Source organism: Pristiophorus japonicus, chromosome 4, assembly GCF_044704955.1.
Source record: "Pristiophorus japonicus isolate sPriJap1 chromosome 4, sPriJap1.hap1, whole genome shotgun sequence".
In the NCBI taxonomy this organism is placed as follows: Eukaryota; Metazoa; Chordata; class Chondrichthyes; family Pristiophoridae; genus Pristiophorus; species Pristiophorus japonicus.
The window spans coordinates 50,352,916-50,370,319 of record NC_091980.1 but is presented as its reverse complement, the minus strand read 5'-3'; the positions used below and the strand labels follow the sequence as shown (position 1 = coordinate 50,370,319).

Sequence of the window (17,404 nt, the reverse complement as noted above, 5' to 3'; positions counted from 1 at the left end):
GGGAGGGGAGACGAGAGGAGAGGGAGGGGAGACGAGAGGAGAGGGAGGGAGACGGAGAGAGAGGAGGGAGGGGAGACGAGAGGAGAGGGAGGGGAGACGAGAGGAGAGGGAGGGGAGACGAGAGGAGAGGGAGGGGAGACGAGAGGAGAGGGAGGGGAGACGAGAGGAGAGGGAGGGGAGACGAGAGGAGAGGGAGGGGAGACGAGAGGAGAGGGAGGGGAGATGAGAGGAGAGGGAGGGGAGATGAGAGGAGAGGGAGGGGAGATGAGAGGAGAGGGAGGGGAGATGAGAGGAGAGGAGGGGAGATGAGAGGAGAGGGAGGGGAGATGAGAGGAGAGGGAGGGGAGATGAGAGGAGAGGGCGGGGAGATGAGAGGAGAGGGAGGGGAGATGAGAGGAGAGGGAGGGAGGAGGCTGAACGGGCCCGGCTGACGTGAAGAAGCCGGGCCCAAGACTTCGGGCGGGGCCCACTCCCAGTAAGATGCTGGGTGAGCGGGCCCTGCCGAAGGAGTTAAAGGTAGGTGGCTGGGGGAAGCCAGTGCTGGGGGGGGGGGGGGAAGAGGGGAGGTCGTCGGAGCGGGAGTGTCGGGGTCGGTGGGGGGGGGGGGAAGAGGTGTGAGAGAGCCAGCTGGAGCTGGACGAGGGAGGTGCAGCCTGATCCTCGTAGCCCCAGTGAGCCCATTGGGCCAGGGCTAGGAGCTGTGTGCTTCCGGCCCCTCCCACACAGTTTCGGGCGCCTGGAGCTACTGCACATAGCTACTGTAGCGCGCCTGTGCAGAGGTCCCGGCACTGATTTCAGCACAGGGACCTGGCTCCGCCCCCCACAGCTCGTGCTGTGCTGCGCCGAGTTGCAAAGGACCTGCAGGGAGCCGGAGAATCTGCAGGTATTTTTTTAGGCGCACATTCGGGCGCGAAAAACGGGCGTCCAGGTCGGGGCTGCGCCGTTCTAGACGCGGCCCGAAACTTGGGCCCTTAAAGAGGAAAAATGGACATAAACATTCCCTGAAAATAAACTTTTCACAATAAAATTTTCTCGAGACCAACATGGTTCAGTGAAGCTCATTCCAGGAAGTGATTCTACCTGAATTTCCAATGCTATATTGTGGCCTATGTACAGTGATCTCCCAGTGTTCACTTTTTAAAAAATAACATATTTCAGACATGGTTTGATGGCAAAGATGTACACTAGATTCTGGAAACGCATCTATTATCTCAGCCTTTAGGTTAAGTAAAGAGGATTTTTTTTTGGTGTGATGTGTTTTAGGAGTTCAGTGGTGAAGTGTGTTATGGCACCAACACATGACATGCTACTGTGTATCCTTCATGTACTGTGCTTCCTCAGATGAGAGACAGCACCATGTGTGAACCAAAAGTCAACAAGGGATGCACTTCTAGTCATCTATTCCAAAACATTTAAATGAAATACATCAGGAATTAAAACCAACTTTTAGAACCATAGACGTTGACAGCACAGAAGGAAGCGATCATGAACATTAAGAATATAAGAAATAGGAGCAGGAGTAGGCCATTTTGACCCCTCGAGCCTGCTCCGCCACCTCTTTGGGCCATCGCTTTGCTGGAGGAATCAAAAAATAATCTCACCTGCTCTCCTCCCAGGACTTTGTATTTTCCTCTGCTTCATATATTTATCCGATGTTCCCTTAAAAGATGCAATAATCCCTGCCTCAATTACACAAGGCAAAATATTCCATGCTCCAACAACCCTCTGTATGAAGACATTTCTTCGAACTTCTTTCCCCGCTCTGTGACGAGTTTAAATTGATGACCCTGCATCACTGACTCCTCAGAGTCTTTTCCTATTCTAATTCCTAAAACCTCAAATCTCACATTAGCCTATTCTGCTCCACTGGAAATAGGCTAAGTATTTCAAATCTCTCCTCATAACTAGTTTCCCATCTCTAGCATCATCCTGATGAATCTATGCTGAATCCGCTCATGGCTTTAATGTCCTTTTCTAGAATGGGGCCCCCCCAAACTGCACACAGTGCTCTGTGGTCTAACCAATGTATCACTTCTTTACTCTTTGCCCCGATTTATAAAACTCAAAAGGCTGTTGGCCGTTCGGACTTTATCAACCTACAATCATTTTCAGAAAATTGTGTATCTGAACCCCATGGTTTTTGTTAATCCACATCCTTCAGCATCTTTCCATTAAGTGTTTTTCCTCCAAAAATGCATTACCTCATATTTATCCACATTAACCTGCATTCTGTATTCCCATTCCACTAACCTGTCCCTTTCTTCCTAAAGTCTTTCACAGTCCTCCTCGCTGTTTGCCAAATCTCCTACTTTTGGTAGCAAATTGAATAATTGTGTTTTAGAAACATAGGTGCAGGAGTAGGCCAGTCGGCCCTTCGAGCCTGCACCGCCATTCAATAAGATCATGGCTCATCATTCAACTCAGTACCCCTTTCCTGCTTTCTCTCCATACCCCTTGATCCCCTTAACCGTAAGAGCCATATCTAACTCCCTCTTGAATATATCCAGTGAACTGGCATCAACAACTCTCTGCGGCAGGGAATTCCACAGGTTAACAACTCTCTGAGTGAAGAAGTTTCTCCTCATCTCAGTCCTAACTGGCCTATCCCTTATCCTAAAGGCATGTCCCCTGGTTCTGGACTTCCCCAACATCGGGAACATTCTTCCCGCATCTAACCTGTCCAGTCCTGTCCCATCAGAATCTTATGTTTCGATGAGATCCCCTCTCATCCTTCTAAACTCCAGTGAATAAAGGCCCAGTTGATCCAGTCTCTCCTCATATTACAGCCCAGCCATCCCTGGAATCAGTCTGGTAAACCTTCGCAGCATTCCCTCAATAGCAAGAACGTCCTTCCTCAGTCTAGGAAATCAAACCCGAACACAATATTCCAGGTGAGGCCTCACTAAGGTCTTGTACAACTGCAGTAAGACCTCCCTGCTTCTATATTCAAATCCCCTAGCTATGAAGGGCAACATACCATTTGCCTTCTTCACCGCCTGCTGTACCTGCGTGCCCACTTTCAGTGGCTGATGAACCATGACACCCAGGTCTCGTTGTACCTCCCCTTTTCCTAGTCTGCCGCCATTCAGATAATATTCTGCCTTCGTGTTTTTGCCCCCAAAATGGATAACCTCACATTTATCCACATTATACTGCATCTGCCATGCATTTGCCCACTCACCTAACCTGTCCAAGTCACCCTGCAGCCTCTTAGCGTCCTCCTCACAGCTCACACCGCCACCCAGTTTAGTGTCATCTGCAAACTTGGAGATATTACACACTATTCCTTCATCCAAATCGTTAATGTATATTGTAAAGAGCTGGGGTCCCAGCACTGAGCCCTGCGGTACTCCACTAGTCACTGCCTGCCATTCAGAAAAGGACCCGTTTATCCTGACTCTGCTTCCTGTCTGCCAACCAGTTCTCTATCCACGTCAGTACATTACCCCCAATACCACGTGCTTTAATTTTGCACACCAATCTCTTTTGTGGGACCTTGTCAAAAAACTTTTGAAAGTCCAAATATACCACATCCACTGGTTCTCCCTTGTCCACTCTGCTAGTTACATCCTCAAAAAATTCCACAACATTCGTCAAGCATAATTTCCCTTTCATAAATCCATGCTGACTTGATCCGATCCTGTCACCGCTTTCCAAATGCGCTGCTATTTCGTCCTTCATGATCGATTCCAACATTTTCCCCAATACTGATGTCAAGCTAACCGGTCTATAATTACCCGTTTTCTCTCTCCCTCCTTTTTAAAAAAGTGGTGTTACATTAGCTACCCTCCAGTCCATGGGAACAGAGTCGATAGACTGTTGGAAAATGATCACCAATGCATCCACTATTTCTAGGGCCACTTCCTTGAGCACTCTGGGATGCAGACTATCAGGCCCCGGGGATTTATCAGCCTTCAATCCCATCAATTTCCCTAACACAATTTCCCGCCTAATAAGGATATCCTTCAGTTCTTCCTTCTCACTAGACCCTCTGTCCCCTAGTACATCTGGAAGGTTATTTGTGTCTTTATTTGTGAAGACAGAACCAAAGTATTTGTTCAATTGGTCTGCCATTTCTTTATTCCCCATTATAATTTCACTTGAATCCGACTGCAAGGGACCTACGTTTGTCTTTACTAATCTTTTTCTCTTCACATATTTATAGAAGCTTTTGCAGTCAGTTTTTATATTCCCTGCAAGCTTCCTCTTGTACTCTATTTCCCCCCTCTTAATTAAACCCTTAGTTCTCCCCTCCGTTGACTTCTCAGTCCTCAGGTTTGTTGCTTTTTCTAGCCAATTTATATGCTTCTTCCTTGGCTTTAACACAATCCTTAATTTCCTTTGGTAACCATGGTTGAGCCACCTTCCCAGTTTTATTTTTACTCCAGACAGGGATGTACAATTGCTGAAGTTCATCCATATGATCTTTAAATGTTTGCCATTGCTTATCCACCGTCAACCCTTTTAGAAACTTTTGCCAGTCTATTCTAGCCAATTCACGCCTCATCCCGTCGAAGTTACCTTTCCTTAAGTTCAGGACCCTAGTTTCCAAATTAACTTTGTCACTCTCTATCTTAATAAGGAATTCTACCATATTTTGGTCACTTTTTCCCAAGGGGCCTCGCACAACAAGACTGCTAATTAGTCCCTTCTCATTATACAAATACCCAGTCTAGGATGGCCAGCTCCCTGGTTGGTTCCCCGACATATTGGTCGAGAAAACCATCCCGAATACACTCCAGGAAATCCTCCTCCACTGCATTGCTACCAGTTAGGTTAGCCCAATCAATGTGCAGATTAAAGTCGCCCATGATTACTGCTGTACCTTTATTGCACATCCCTTATTTCTTACTTGATGCTGTCCCCAACCTCACTACTACTATTTGGTGGTCTATACACAACACCCACTAGCGTTTTCAGCCCTTTGGTATTCCGCAGCTCCACCCATACTGATTCCACATCATCCAGGCAAATGTCCTTCCTTACAATTGCACTGATTTCATCTTTAATCAGCAACGCCACCCCGCCTCCTTTTCCTTTCTGTCTATCCTCCCTAAATGCTGAATACCCTTGGATGTTGAGTTCCCAGCCTTGGTCACCCTGGAGCCATGTCTCCGTGATGCCAACCACATCGTATCTGTTAACTGCTATCTGCACAGTTAATTCATCCACCTTATTCCGAATACTCCTCGCATTGAAGCACAGAGCCTTCATGCTTGTTTTTTTTTTAAAAACACACTTTGCCTCTTTAGAATTTTGCTGTGATGTGGCCCTTTTTGTTTTTTGCCTTGGGTTTCTCTGCCCTCCACTTTTACTATTCTCCTTTCTATCTTTTGCTTCTACATCCTTTTTATTTCCCTCTGTCTCCCTGCATAGGTTCCCATCCCACTGCCATATTAATTTAACTCCTCCCTAACAGCACTAGTGAACACTCCCACTAGAATATTGGTTCCCATCCTGCCCAGGTGCAGACCGTCCGGTTTATACTGGTCCCATCTCCCCCAGAACCGGTTGCAATGTCCCAGGAATTTGAATCCCTCCCTTCTGCACCACTCCTCAAACCACGTATTCATCTGAGCTATCCTGTGATTCCTACTCTGACTAGCACATGGCACTGGTAGCAATCCTGAGATTACTACTTTTGAGGTCCTACTTTTTAAATTTAGCTCCGAGTTCCCTAAATTCGCCTCGAAGGACCTCATCTCGTTTTTTTACCTATGTCATTGGTATCTATATGCACCACGACAACTGGCTGTTCACCCTCCCTTTTCAGAATGTCCTGCACCCGCTCCGAGACATCCTTGACCCTTGCACCAGGGAGGCAACATACCATCCTGGAGTCTCGGTTGCGGCCGCAGAAACGCCTATCTATTCCCCTTACAATTGAATCCCCTATCACTATCGCTCTCCCAGTCTTTTTCCTGCCCTCCTGTGCAGCAGAGCCAGCCACGGTGCCATGAACTTGGCGGCTGCTGCTGCTCCCCTGATGAGTCATCCCCCTCAACAGTACTCAAAGCAGTGTATCTGTTTTGTAGGGGGATGACCGCAGGGGATCCTTGCACTACCTTCCTTGCACTGTTCTTCCTGTTGGTCTTCCATTCCCTATCTGGCTGTGGACCCTTTACCTGCGGTAAGACCAACTCACTAAACGTGCTATTCACGTCATTCTCAGCATCGTGGATGCTCCAGTGAATCCACCTTCAGCTCCAGTGCCGCAATGCAGTCCATCAGGAGCTGGAGGCGGACACACTTCCCGCACACAGTCGTCAGGGACACCGGAGGCGTCCCTGTTTTCCCACATAGTACAGGAGGAGCATAACACGTGTCCGAGCTCTCCTGCCATGACTTAATCCTTAGATACACTTAAATTGGCAACAACAATGCTAAAAGTTGCTCACTGATACAGAAAAGAAAAGAGAAAAACTACTTACCAATCACCAGCCAATCACTTGCCCCCTTGGCTGTGACATCACCTTTTTATTTCTTTCTACTTCTTTTTTGCCTTCGCCCTGTAGCTGCACAAGCTCCGCCTCTCGCCGACGCTGCCCAAACTCCTGATCTCGCAGTCTTTATAGGCCTCTCGCTGATCCCCAGACTCACGCCTCAGCGACCACGAACTCCCGCTGCTTCTCGCGGCCTTTATTGGCCTCTGCTGCTCCCCAGACTCATGCCTCAGCGACACCAAAGTCTAAATATGTACTGAAATCGAGTGGACGCACCACTTCCAGCCCTCCTCCAGTCGAAGTAACATCCATTTATCCTAACTGTTTCCTGTCCATCAAACAACTTTGTCAATGTTGCAACATTTTTTCTTAAACCACACACAAATTGTTCTAACAAACTTCTTGTGTAATACCTTACAAAATGCCTTCTGAAAATTCATATATCCTACATTTATTGTATTCCCTTTACTTATCCCATCAACTGTCGGACGGGCCATATGGAGGGAGCGCCGCACTGTAGGACGGGCTGTACGGAGGGAGTTAGATATGGCCCTTACGGCTAAAGGGATCAAGGGGTATGGAGAGAAAGCAGGAAAGGGGTACTGAGTTGAATGATCAGCCATGATCTTATTGAATGGTGGGGCAGGCTCGAAGGGCCGAATGGTCCACTCCTGCACCTATTTTCTATGTTTCTATGTTTCAAAAAAAGCTCATGTGCCAAACTCAACATGCATTTAACAAATGTGCATTGGCTGTCCTTGTTTACCCCAACTTTTTTGATGATTTTCTGTTTTTGGAGTTCCTGCCTAGATAAAAACTTCAAAAATAATCCAAAGTACTTCACAGCTAACATCCCAAAATCATTAACAAGTATGGTCATTCTTTCTTACTTACGAATCCCGACTATTAACAGGTGGTGAATTAATGAGCAATGATACGATAATTAGCATCAGGTGCTTCAGCAAGTATAGCATTTTAATCAGTTTGCATCCATCTCGATCTCTCTCTTACTGGTATCCTCAGTAAACTTTGAAAACCAGTTGTCTCTTTTCTCCCACCACTCCATCAAAGCTTTTTAAACTTAATAAAAATTGAAAGCTGAAGGATTTTAAACTTCATCTTTTGTGACTACTTGAAATGGGACAGTGAAGTTCAACTAGGTCTGATAAACATTGTTTAGAAAAAATATCGTTCACCAGGCTACAATAGTTTTGGAGACATCTATTGGCCTCTTCTCCACATTTTTTTTCCGACTGATTTAAATGGCTTCAAAGTACATCACACAAATGATTCTCTGAATGGGAGGAGACTCATGTGGAGTATAAACACCAGTACAGACGAGTTGGGCCAAATGGCCTGTTTCTGTTAAGTATATTCTATGAAATATTGGAAGTATTGGATACATCTCAAACCTGGTTCCCTGCAGTGACAATACGCTGCAACAACTGCAGTAGGATGTCAGCATGAACACTGCTCTGCTGCTAAAAATTTGTGGTCCAGAACAATGCCCTAGTCATTGCAAGACAAGGTTACCCTGTTCTCAGTTTGAGCACATTGTGCTCTTTGGTCTACTACTGTAGCAGCTAAATAACGAGCACTTGCTGCTTAGAACGCTTAAAAAAAAAGCTCAATTTAGAACAGCAGGACTGAAAATTCATGGTTACTGGTCTTCAGACAGACCGATTCATTCCACTTCCCTACTCAAGTAAAATTCTGGCAAGTTACTCCTTAATAGCCAAGTACATCTTTTCAGGGAAGAGGAAAGCTGTGACCATCAGAAGTCAGTTGTATTGGGCATGAAATTCCAACTGGGTGCAATGCTGATCACATTTCCATTGTTAATCTCCATTCAGATTAAAACATTACTCTATTTTTCACTTCTGAGATTTGCCTGCTCCATGTACTGCTTGACCAAGACGGCAGGAAGTGATCCCAGGTCTCGATTGTTCTTGTTCATCATGTTAGTTGGTATGCCACTGCAACATGTGGGTTATTGTTCCTCTGATTTTTGATCCTCCATTGTCACTGTTCCTGGCCTCCAACTGATGGTACTTTGAGGTAAGGAACTCAGTGGGCATAGAAATCATATTGTACAACCACACTACAATGGAACAGGAGCAAACACCCTACACTGTGACCTTTTCCATATTTTCAAAATGTACATATCCCAGCACGAGTCGGCAGCAAAAGAAAAAGGGGGAAAATATTTCCAGTTATGTGACAAAACTTTAATCCAAGTCACCATCGAGAGAAACATTCACGCTCTCATTTTGGTAGATGGCAAGTTGCCCTTTTCTGCCACTTCATTAGGTGGTACAAGCAGGATATACTGCAGTAACACTACTGCAACATAGAACTGAATGAGCAGAGACCACAATCATGACCCCAGTCAACCCAAGAGTCAACTAGAGATCATGGCACAGAATTTGCTGGAACAGCGCATTTGGCCATGAACGCCATTAAATTTGACTGTTGTGTGGCCTGATTCCTCAGTGACAAGTGTGTGTCAAAACTTGAAGAACACATTAGAATACACCACAGCGATGACAGTGGGGATTCAGAAATGGTGACGTCAATGGCCAAAGTATTGATCGCTTAATGGCCAACGTATTGATCGCTTAACATCCAACTAAAAAATTATGATGCAGCAATCTCCAGCTAGAATAACATGCTGTATTAAATGAACTATTTAGGTGTTTATCCAAAGTTAAATGTTAAAGCATAGGTGATTAAAAAGAGAGGGTTGTAAGAGTCCGATCAGAAAGAATGACCAGGAAGCATCGAGGAGATACCTGGAGACCAACTACCAATCATTTCAAATCCTGTATTCCCAGATAGGATGAATGAACCATTAAGCTAAAATAACTCTATAATTGTCTTTTAAAGAAAGTTGTCAAAGGACTTGATATTTGCAAAGAATAAAAATTCTGCTTCAGGTCGGCCAGCATTTTAAACTACAGGTTGTTTGACAGGCTATCTGCACATACATGTCTCAATTTGTTTATTTTATTAAATATAATTGCCGATAGGTTACTTTCTAACTTACTAAGCTAGTACCTTTTCCAGCTTTTTAAAAGTTCTCCAATGAAATTTTCCATTCCTTGTCCTTCAATACAAATCACGTTGCTGCCAAGTGACCAGCACTGTTCTGGTTCAGTTTAAGTGGCAGCAGCGATCAAAGCATCGTTAATACAGCAAGTTGGACATCACTTTTGATTTTATACGGGGCGGAGCTGTGATAATAGAATTCTCACTTTTTCTTCGAGAGTCACGGCGGAACAGCGCAGATTGCCCCAGAAAATTTTGGCGCAGGTAATGGCTTGAGTCACTTACGCCACAATTTACTGGAAAATGTGTGCTATAGTAATGGCATACACAGTAGATGCGCTAATACTATGGCACCCATTTTGGAAAGTTTGTTTTGCCCACGAGATTGCACTCAAATTCATTTGCATATCGACAAACGCAAAATTTGCCATGAACCAATGTAATCAGGCAACATTTTAAAACATAATTTAAAAAAAATTTGCTTTAAAAATTATTCCTCGATATATTTAAGAGTGTAACTTGGTTAAGTTTGATTAATACAACTGAAAATGGGTTTAATCCAAAAAATAAGCATTTTAAACTCGAGTAACCAGATTTTAAATTACTAAAAATTTTTTTTAAATATACAAAACTACTTTCTAGTTATATTGCTGCACAGTAGTCAGTTCCTTACTAATTTTTTAAAAAATCATTCAAAACTTTAAAAAAAAAACATACCCATTAGTGTCCTTGCAGCCAAAAGTTAGAGCTTAATTTTTGAAGCCTTCTCGAAGGCCTGCAAATGACCGCAATTAGCGGAAATTCCCAATGGTGATTAATTCATCCTGGAGGCATGGCCAGTTTTGTGGCTGGGGCCGGCTTCTAGTGCTTTGTTTTTTTTTATAAACGAACACAAAAGATCACGGAAACTCAATTTGTGCTGAACGCAAGTTGCACTTAAAATTCTGCGATCTTTTGTGCCGGTTACGCCAATATCGGGGGAATTGTGATGAGAAAAACTGTGCAATCGAGCTGAAACGCCAGGCTAAGATATTTATAATTGAAGATGGAAATCAGGTAATAATAAAAGTCTATAGCATTTCTATCGACTCTTCATGTGGCTTTATTAGATCACCATCTAAAAATGTATAATCATGGCCATTTGGGAACAATTAATCAGGCTGTAATTTTCCCAAAGGGTAAAAATGACATCATAAGCCAGAAGAGCAAAGCAGAGGTGGTTTGTAGATATGAGTCCTGAGGTTAGTTTCTTTTTTAATTATGTATCTTTAGAACACGGTGTTAAAAATAGTGTTGTGTCTTCACTATAGAAACTGCCCATGTAATTTTTAGGAAAATATAATGAAGGAATTACTTCGCAATTCTAAAGAAAGATTAGTGCATATACAGAACCTACATACTCAGCTCTATAGTAAAATCACTCATCCAGAGAAGAATTCTTAGACATGGTGAAAACATTAATTTCTGCCATATTCAAAGATCACAATTTTATGACAATTTAAATAAATGCTGACAAGTCTGATAAAAAGGTGATCAAAAATGAAAGCTACCACATATAATCACAATAAAATTGTTTAACATTTTACAGTTCTCAGAGAAAATTTAAATGCATTACGAAGTCAGTGAAACAAGAACACCATAATGGTTCACATCACCCCGATTTCTGAGCCTTTAAGGACATAATTTCTTGGGTAAGTTTTCTTCTTTCTCAATAGTTTCTCACACCACTCAACATAAATGTTCAAAAGACTGTATGATCTGTTCTTTGTCTCCAACAATGTGAAACCCACTGCTGAGTGAAGGAAAGACTTCACTACAATTTCATCATCTGCCCTGTGGGAAGGTTTGGGGGGGGGGGGGGGGGGGGAGAAAGGGGAGAAGAAGAGGTAAAAAGAAGGAGGGGGGGGGGGCAGTGGTGAAAGAGATAAAGGGGCAAGAAAAGAGGCAAAGATAAAGGGGATAAAAAAATCTCTCAGATGTGACCTTGTGGTATGCAACGAATTGATGCTGCCTCTTACTGGGCAACCATCTGGGCCTTTTTCTTAAAAAAAGAGCTAATTTTCCTGCAAAATAATTACAAGTGCTGATACATAATTTAAGCAAGCAAAAACCGTAACCGAATATTTCAGACGGTACACGGCACACATATGGTCCTTCTAAATCTCAGCCATGTGCAAACCACAACAACAACAACTTGTATTTATATAGCACCTTTAACGTAGGTGAAACATCCCAAGGCACTTCACAGGAGTATTATGGGATAAAAAAAATTGACACCGAGCCGTACAAATAGAAATGAGTGCAAGTGACCAAAAGCTTGGTCAAAGAGGTATGGTTTAAGGAACGTCTTGAAGGAGGAAAGAGAAGTGAAGAGGTTTAGGCAAGGAGTTCAAGCGCTTGGGGCCGAAGCAACAGAAGACACAGCCACCAATGGTTGAGCAATTATAAATCAGGAATTATCAAGAGGCCAGAATTAGAGGAGCACTGACATCTCGGGTGGTTGTGGGGCTGGAGAAGGTTAGAGAGATAGGGAGGGGCAAGACCATGGAGATTTGAAAAAATGGATGAGAATTTTGAAATCGAGGCGTTGCTTAACCAGAAGCCAAAGTAGATCAGCGAGCACAGGGTTAATGGGTGAGCGGAATTTGGCGCGAGTTCGGACACAGGCAGCCGAGTTTTGGACCACCTCTAGTTTACATAGTGTAGAATGTGGGAGGCCAGCCAGGAGTCCGTTGAAATAGTCAAGTCTAGAGGTAACAAATGCATAGATGAGCGTTTCAGTTGCAGTTGAGCTGAGGCAGGGACGAAGACAGGCGATGTTACGGAGGTGGAAATAGGCGGTTTTAGTTATGCTACGGATATGTGGTCGAAAACTAATTTCTCGGGTCAAATATGACTCCAAGGTTGCGAACAGTCTGGTTCAGCCTCAGACAGATGTTGGAGAGAGCGATGGAGTCAGGGGAACGGAGTTTGTGGCAGGGACCGAAAACAATGGCTTCAGTTCAATTGGAGAACATTTCTGATCATCCAGAACTAGATGTCGGACAAACAGTCTGGCAATTTAGAGACCACGGATGGGTCAAGAGAAGTGATAAATGAGGTAGAGCTGGGCGTCATCGGTGTACATGTGGAAACTGATGCTGTGTTTTTGAATGATGTCGCTAGGGGGCAACATGCAGATGAGAAATAGAAGGGGGCCAAGGATAGATCCTTTGGGGACACCAGAGGTAACGATGCAGGGGCAGGAAGAGAAGCCATTGCAGGTGATTCTCTGGTTACGATTAGATAGATAAGAATGGAACCAGTCAAATGCAGTCCCACCCAGCTGGACGATGGTGGAGAAGGATAGAGTGGTCAACCATGCCAAAGGCTGCAGACAAGTCGAGAAGAACGAGGAGCGATAGTTTGCCTTGGTCACAGTCACAAAGGATGTCATTTGTGACTTTGATGAGAGCGGATTCGGTACTGTGGCAGGCACAGAAACTGGATTTGAGAGATAGAAACATGGAATTGCGGGGAAGATGGGCACAGATTTGGGAGGTAACAACTTGTTTAAGGACTTGAGAGGAAAGGGAGGTTTTGCAAGGACCTGGGGGTGGGGGGGGGATGGGGTGTCGGAAGTTTTTTTGTGGAGAGGGGTGATGACAGCAGATTTGAGGGAGAGGGGGACAGTAACTGAAGGGAAAGAACTGTTAACAATGTTAGCTAACATGGGAGCCAGGAAATGAAGTTGGGTGGTCAGCAGTTTGGTGGGAATAGGTTCGAGGGAGCAGGAAATGGGTCTCAGACAGGATGAGCTCGAAAAAGTCACAAGGGGAGAAACTTGAGAAAGATGTGAGGTCAGGGCTAGGGCTGTGGGGGATCCTTAAAGGAAGTTTGGCCCAGTGGGCTAGGAAAAGGAAGGGAAGAGGCTGCTGAACAGATGGTCTCAATCTTAAGAGACAAAGAAGTCGATGAACTCTTCACACTTATTGTCACAGGTGAGGACAGAATCACTTGAGCTATTCTCACACTTTCTAACCAGCTCATGGTAGCACTGGCAGAGGCAGGAACAAGTCATGGCCTTGCTTGAAAATTCTGGACGAGCAATTATACCAAAGTGCAAGTGAGCACTGTATGGTCTTCAAATATTTTCCTAACCGATGCCCTCAGTAATCCCCCATCAGTGAGATGGTGTCCTTTCCATTCATTAAAAACTCCAATTGACATGAGATCATGTACTCTGATTGAAAAAAAGCTTAAAAACAAAAAGTTAAAAAAATACATGATATCTGAAACTATTATTACAAAGCAAATCATGTAGTTATTTTACAAAAGAAAAGGTGGATCAATTTTCTTCAAATATACAATCAATATATCGATTTCCGTTATTAAACTTTATATCTGGGTGTAGCTGATTTAGAACTCATTTGCATCACAAGTGAATCATTACAGTAAATACATCCTCCTCTTGGATCGTCTTTTTGAAAAAAATTGAAGTTGCTATTAACATTCCTTTTTTAAAAAACTTGTGTATTTGAAACAAAAGATGGGTTACAAGAGGTTTAAATGTTTAGTAACACTCGGGAGGAAAAATTTTATTTTATTACATTCCATCATAAACGTTGTTCAACGATTTACAGGAAGCTGAATTATATTTGAACAGTTGGTTGTGCAATATACTTTAGGAATTAAATGTTAAATTTATTGAAATTCTAGTAGTCATCACAGCTATCAGATCCTGACATCAACACACACCCACTTCCAGTGGAAGTCATTAGATAGCAATCACGAGTGAGAACTTGGGACGATCCACCACTCGTCCCGCCCTCAAAAACGGAGGAGTCCGATTGCACGTTCCTACTGCTGCCCTCGCTGAGACCTGCTAAATCAGTACAGACAAGAGATTCAATCTGGGTCCTTTCTTGTCTGTATAATAGTGCAATGATACTAAATGTACTTTGGAAAACATTCAGCAGTTACATTAATTCCCACTCCCATTTATTCTTTAACAGGTCATTTGTGGAAGTTCCCGTGTATTGACTGGATCCTTATGCCTGAAGCCAAGGTACAAAATGCTGGTGGATTTTAAATCTGAAAACAATGAAACATTACTAATTTAAAATTCTGTTAAATTTTCGACTTAAACCCACCTAATTTTCCACTTCACTGCAACACAAATCTACAGCAGGTTTAGTGTGCATTGCATCCGTCAGAATTCGCAGGAGTTCCCAGAAGAATGATTATACTATAATGCAGTCCCTGCGACTTCATTAATGAACTACTTTCAGTGCAGCGCAGGTTTAAAGAAGAAATAAATAGTAATTGAACCATGATGCATCTTGCTTGTGGATGCTGAATTGGTACATCAGGAAAAAACGGTAACCAAAAATTGTTAAACATTAAAACTGCATTGTTTGGGAGCTGATGTGCGTCAATTATTTTTTGAACAATCGTGAAACGGGTCACACACCCGAAACCACACGGACTCGGGGTGATCAGAAGCGTGAATATTTTATTAAAAAGACTGGTGTTAAACCGACGTCAGTTTATTTTCGCAAATGTTTTCCTACTCGGGATTCAAAGCGGTTTTCACTTTTTGATTTTCAGCCAAGTCTTTATCACAATAATTGTCACAAGATGAAGCAGCACGTGTAGGTTTACCCACCCACTAAAAAGAAACGATACGCAAAAAAACGTCTTCCCATCCCCGAAAAAAAATGAAGCAAAGAAGCAAGCTCAGTAAAGCAGGTTTCAAAGTAAAACACAGTGACATCCTGATCAGGGGCTAAACTCAATAGAAAGGCGGCGAAGGAAAGAATGCATCAATTCAGCGCTGGAATACACTTCCGTATTTTGGATACATTGTAGTTGCCAGCGCTGCGCTGCAGTCACTGAATGTATCAACTATCTTCGGTGCAATTCTTCTGTAAAAGAGGGGATCAAAACGCACACAGTTGCAATTCTTACCTGAAGGAATTGTCTTCCTTCGCACCTTTGGTAGGGGAAATTAACCCATGCCGCTTATTGAATAGTTTCTGAAATAAAGTCGGTGGCATTTTTGCTGTAGGTGTAAGAATAGAAACAAGGCACTACCCCATCGAGCTTCACTGTCATATGACTGAGGCTGGCTCAGAGCCGCCGCTTCAGGGAAACTCCAAACGACTTCTCTCATTGGCCCTCTGTCGCCAGACCTGCTCTGTACTGAATGTAACTATTGGCTGCTTCACGTCGTATAACCACATGCTTAATGATTTTTTTTGCAATGTTTTGGTTCTTGTGAGGGGAGTGTTCAATGTGCGCAAGGAGCTGGGTTTTCTGATCTCAACCCGTAGTAAATACTTCAACTTGCTGACAATTTTTAACGCGGTTTATTGGTTAGCATATTGCTACGCAGTGACCAAGCAGCAATATTCTTCTCCATTCTACTGTTTTCGAACTGCAACATATACGCAAATAGATTAAAATACTTAAAAAAATACATTCGTTCCACAAACCCCACAGGGTGGGGATAGTAGGGAGTTAGTTATGTGTCGTTCTCTGCACACCGGAATAATTTTAAGCACCGAATAGGGCTGGCGATAGGCTAAAAACTGCAGCAGCAATTTTAAGATATAGCCTTCTATAAATATTTCACCTTATAGAATTTTGAAGCACAGGATACACTTCAGCCCAGCATCCCATGCCAGCTCTCCAAGAGTTATCTACTTAGTCCCTTTCACATATATAGTTTTTAAAAATTCAAATGTTTTAACCCATTTCACTTTAAAAGCCAATATGGATTCTGCTTATACTACTGTTTTTCATAGGCTGTTTCTTTTCACAACTTGTCCTCCCACTTTTAATGATTTATGTGTCTAAATCCTTTGCATAAAATAACACTTTACTTTTGGTGATTATCTTAAAATTTAAACCCTCCAGTTAACAATATATTGACCAAGGAGAAGTCGATTCCTTATTTATCAAAACCTCGAATGCTTCCACTAGATCGCTTCACCTTTATTCTAATAAAAAGAGTCCCAGTTTCTCAAGTATCCCCTCTAAAACTTCTCTTCCCTAATATCTTACTGAATTTCTTCTGTACCTCCCCTTCCTAAAGGTGCCCCAAATTGTGACTTAAACAATTTGTCTAGGTTTAGCTTTACCTCTTGTTTTTATACTAAACACCCCTCCATGAAATCTAGCATCTGATGGGGTAGATGTTCAACTTGTCGACTGGACATAAAACTGGTGTTGTAGATCAGCCACCCATTATAGAAAACAGATGATTTTTTATTTCTAGTGGAAACTAAAATAGGTTGGTTTCTGCAACAGTCGACCAATGTGCAATGCCAGTTAATGGTAGAGTGGCAAATTAAAACTTATCCCTCTTTACTTTTTACAACTTGTCCTCCCACTTTTAATAATTTATGTATCTAAATCCCCAAGTGTCTCTGCCCCTGTACTCTTTATATCAAATGTTACACAATTGAAATTGGTAAGAATGTGAAACTGAGTGGTGCAGGCAGCATACTATCTCCTGGTTTGAATTTGACCTAGATGGATGTGATCTCTCTGATGGCTCTCAAAATCTACTCAGTTCTTGGTTTACCTAGCACAAAGTTATTCACAAAAAGGCAATCTCATTCAAGCCACAAATATGTTAACTCAAAGCAAAAGAGGTAAAGCTTGTAAGGTGTAAGTTTGAAGAGTTTACAAGGAAATATGTTTAAACAAAGAGCCAGCTAATTACAAAATCATCTAAATATACAGATTAAACATTATTTCTAAGTTGCAGAAAGCAAAACTAAACGACAGCGTTAATTTTTACAGGGGGTGGGTAGGATGTGCGGACGCTCATCCGGACAGATCGTGGACATGAAGACTCTGCCGATCTGATTGGCAGGGCCACATTAAAATAAATATGACAGGACTCCCGCTGGCATCCAGCCAGA

The 17,404-nt window shown here is 43.0% G+C and overlaps 1 protein-coding gene across 1 annotated transcript in view; it reads right to left on the bottom strand.

The window, feature by feature from the left end:
• LOC139262903 (folliculin-interacting protein 1-like) overlaps positions 1-15,587 on the bottom strand; it is a 111,636-nt gene extending 96,049 nt beyond the window's left edge. The window contains 2 exon segments of the mRNA XM_070878184.1: positions 15,441-15,560; positions 15,562-15,587. Coding sequence (XP_070734285.1) covers positions 15,441-15,560; positions 15,562-15,587 — 146 coding nt within the window.
• Positions 15,588-17,404: the final 1,817 nt, after the last annotated feature.